This window comes from Fibroporia radiculosa, assembly GCF_000313525.1.
Source record: "Fibroporia radiculosa TFFH 294 genomic supercontigs, scaffold4224, whole genome shotgun sequence".
NCBI classification, from domain to species: Eukaryota; Fungi; Basidiomycota; class Agaricomycetes; order Polyporales; family Fibroporiaceae; genus Fibroporia; species Fibroporia radiculosa.
The window spans coordinates 34-2,534 of record NW_012133708.1 but is presented as its reverse complement, the minus strand read 5'-3'; the positions used below and the strand labels follow the sequence as shown (position 1 = coordinate 2,534).

The window sequence follows — 2,501 nt, the reverse complement described above, 5'->3', positions numbered from 1 at the left end:
AGCCACATCCCGCGCCTCGCGAAGCCGAGCGTGCCGCACTCGCGGAGCCTGCCACGCAGAACACGCCGCGGCAAGCGTGCCTTCCGCGCCCGCCAGACCCACCCGCCCCACGGGATCGCGCCGTCCTGGTCTTCACCCGCGCGTTGTGCGGCTCTATTTCAGTTCCCCGCTGTTCCCCCACGACAACTTAGGTCGCGTCGCCGTGAGAGCGCACTGGGCGGTTCTCCACCCTTCTCCACCTCTCCCTTTCCCGTCTTGCCTGCTGTCCTCCCTCGCAGCGAGGCGATGTGGGCGAAACCTCCGTCTACCGTGCCCTAAGCCGCGGATGAATACGCGCGGAATGCGGCGAGGCGCGCACGTCCGCTGCGACCAGTCTCCTGCGCCTCGAGTCTGCGCCCTCGACGCAAGCCTGGGTGCCCGGACGCGCCACATCCGCAAGCCAAGTGTGTCTGCCTTGCACTCCGCAGGTGCCACCGCCATCCCAACGTGCGTGGGGTACGGGCGAAACGAATGGCCATATATGCAATCAAGACCGCCTGCTTCTCCACGTCTGGCGGACGCGCGGGGACGATCGAATTCAGTGGCGACGGACGGTCCCAGATGAGGCGCAGTGGAGGAGACAGCGCAGGGGACCCAGGGCCTGCACGCCGAGTGCCGTTGTGCTAGCCGACCGCATCCTGGCCAGTGGTGCCGGTGAGTACTTGAGTAGACGCAGTGCGATAGGATCCAGCGGTGTGCGGCCTCATCAGATCCAGATATGTTCCAGATGCTGGGTGCAGCGCACCGGGCGGTGCGGGTGCGGATGACGTCAACGAGGGCGGGCGAGAGAGCCGGGCGACCCGCACGGATGTAGCGCCGAGCAACTGGAGAGGGAAGACGCTGCTCGTGCCGAGAGGGCCGCTGAAGGGTGTAAGCACAGACGAGCGCCGCCCCACTCGATGGCGAAGGCGGGCGAGCGGCCCAAATGGACGGAGGACAAATGCAAGTTGCCGCCGCGCCAAGCTGCAGCATCCACCCGGTGCGGCAGCATTTCAGACGAGGCCCTGAGACTCCAATTTCGCTGCAAAGGCGGATTCCCCCTGTCCGACGACGCACCCGGATTCTCTCCTCAGGCTCGTGGATGCCGGCGTTCGCAGTGCATGGACTATGGAAGGAGCACCACACACGAGCGATTCGCTACGCCAGCTTGCTATCACGGATTCGCGCACTCAAATACGCTAGTACTCGCCGGCATCGCCGTTTGCCTACGTCGACGTGATCGCCCCACCCTCGTAGGCAGATACCCGCTGTCATACGTTTACTGTAGTTAGAGTCGTGGTTCTAGTCTCGTAACCAGACCTCGATAGGAGGAAGGAGTCACGTGTACGTGCCGGATTTGGTGGGCGGAGAGCCAAAAATCCATGCTCGCTTCCTCCTATGAGGTCTGGTGAACTTTGCAGGGAGGGAGGGGGGTATCCATCACGCATAACAGATGTCACCAGTGACGATTCCGTGACCAGTCGTGTCTAACGCGTACAAACACGTCGATCGCGTTGCAGCTACAGCGCGTCAGTCACTATATGCGCATGTATCCTATACAATTCATGCAGAATTGTCAAGAAGGAGAAGCATGGTAAACGGCATTGTCTTCTCAGCCCTGGTTCCTGCAATTACCATACAGTTTATGCCCAAGAGAATAGCCTCTGTCACATTGACTAGCCAGTCATAGGGCTTACAACCGTTAAACACCTGGGCAAACATCTCAACGATTTGCTTCGGCCACGTTTCCTCAGATGAATATCTGTGTGTCTTGACGGCTTCCTGGCGTGCATTCTCAAGAACCGTAGTCAATGCAGATGATAAGCTGCCAGACGTTGCATGTGGTGGTATCGATGTCGACGCAGTAGGAGTCATATTCGAGAGGCTGTACGACACATTCGAAATCTATTCAAACAGTGCAAGACTTCGTCGTAGCGGTTTTGCGTGACACTGGGCCGCACCGTAGTGCGAGGTCACGAGACGCGCGTGACAGATACCCCCCTCCCTCCCTGCAAAACTCACCAGACGGAATAGGACAAAGCAGAGCAGGTCTTTTTAGACCTCTGCCGAGCGGACATCAAAAAACGCGTGCTCGAACCATTGCTCAAACGTCTCGCGAGGTTCGATACCCTTTAGGACTTAGTAGATAAGTCCCTCATGCGCACCCCAGGGGCGTGACCATGCGTCATTTCTCAGCACTTGTTCGGGAGACAGGCTGAACCGACGCGCTCGTGGCGAGAATGTTCGCCCTTTCAAAATCACAGAATTCATGTTCAGAGGCTTGAGCTATGCTTTCGAAGACACTCTAGTATACTTCGCGCTGTGTATACGAAGCCACTGTGACTAAAGTCTGCGCACTCGGATGTGAACAACTTCGATTTTCGCTTCGACCACCAGTTTCGGCAGTATTTGGTCGGGACAAATATACCCCAGCGTGCGTCGTCCTCGAGGCCGCGAGCGCGCACCGGAACACTCAGTCTCCT

General features: G+C 58.7%; 1 protein-coding gene across 1 annotated transcript; it reads right to left on the bottom strand.

Annotated features, from left to right (window-relative positions):
• Positions 1-314: 314 nt before the first annotated feature.
• On the bottom strand, positions 315-1,893 carry FIBRA_08875 (uncharacterized protein; the record flags this gene model as incomplete). Its single annotated transcript, XM_012330489.1, has 2 exons — positions 315-640; positions 1,716-1,893. The coding sequence occupies 2 exons, from the start codon at positions 1,891-1,893 to the stop codon at positions 315-317; spliced, it is 504 nt and encodes a 167-aa protein (XP_012185879.1).
• Between the last annotated feature and the right edge of the window lie 608 nt (positions 1,894-2,501).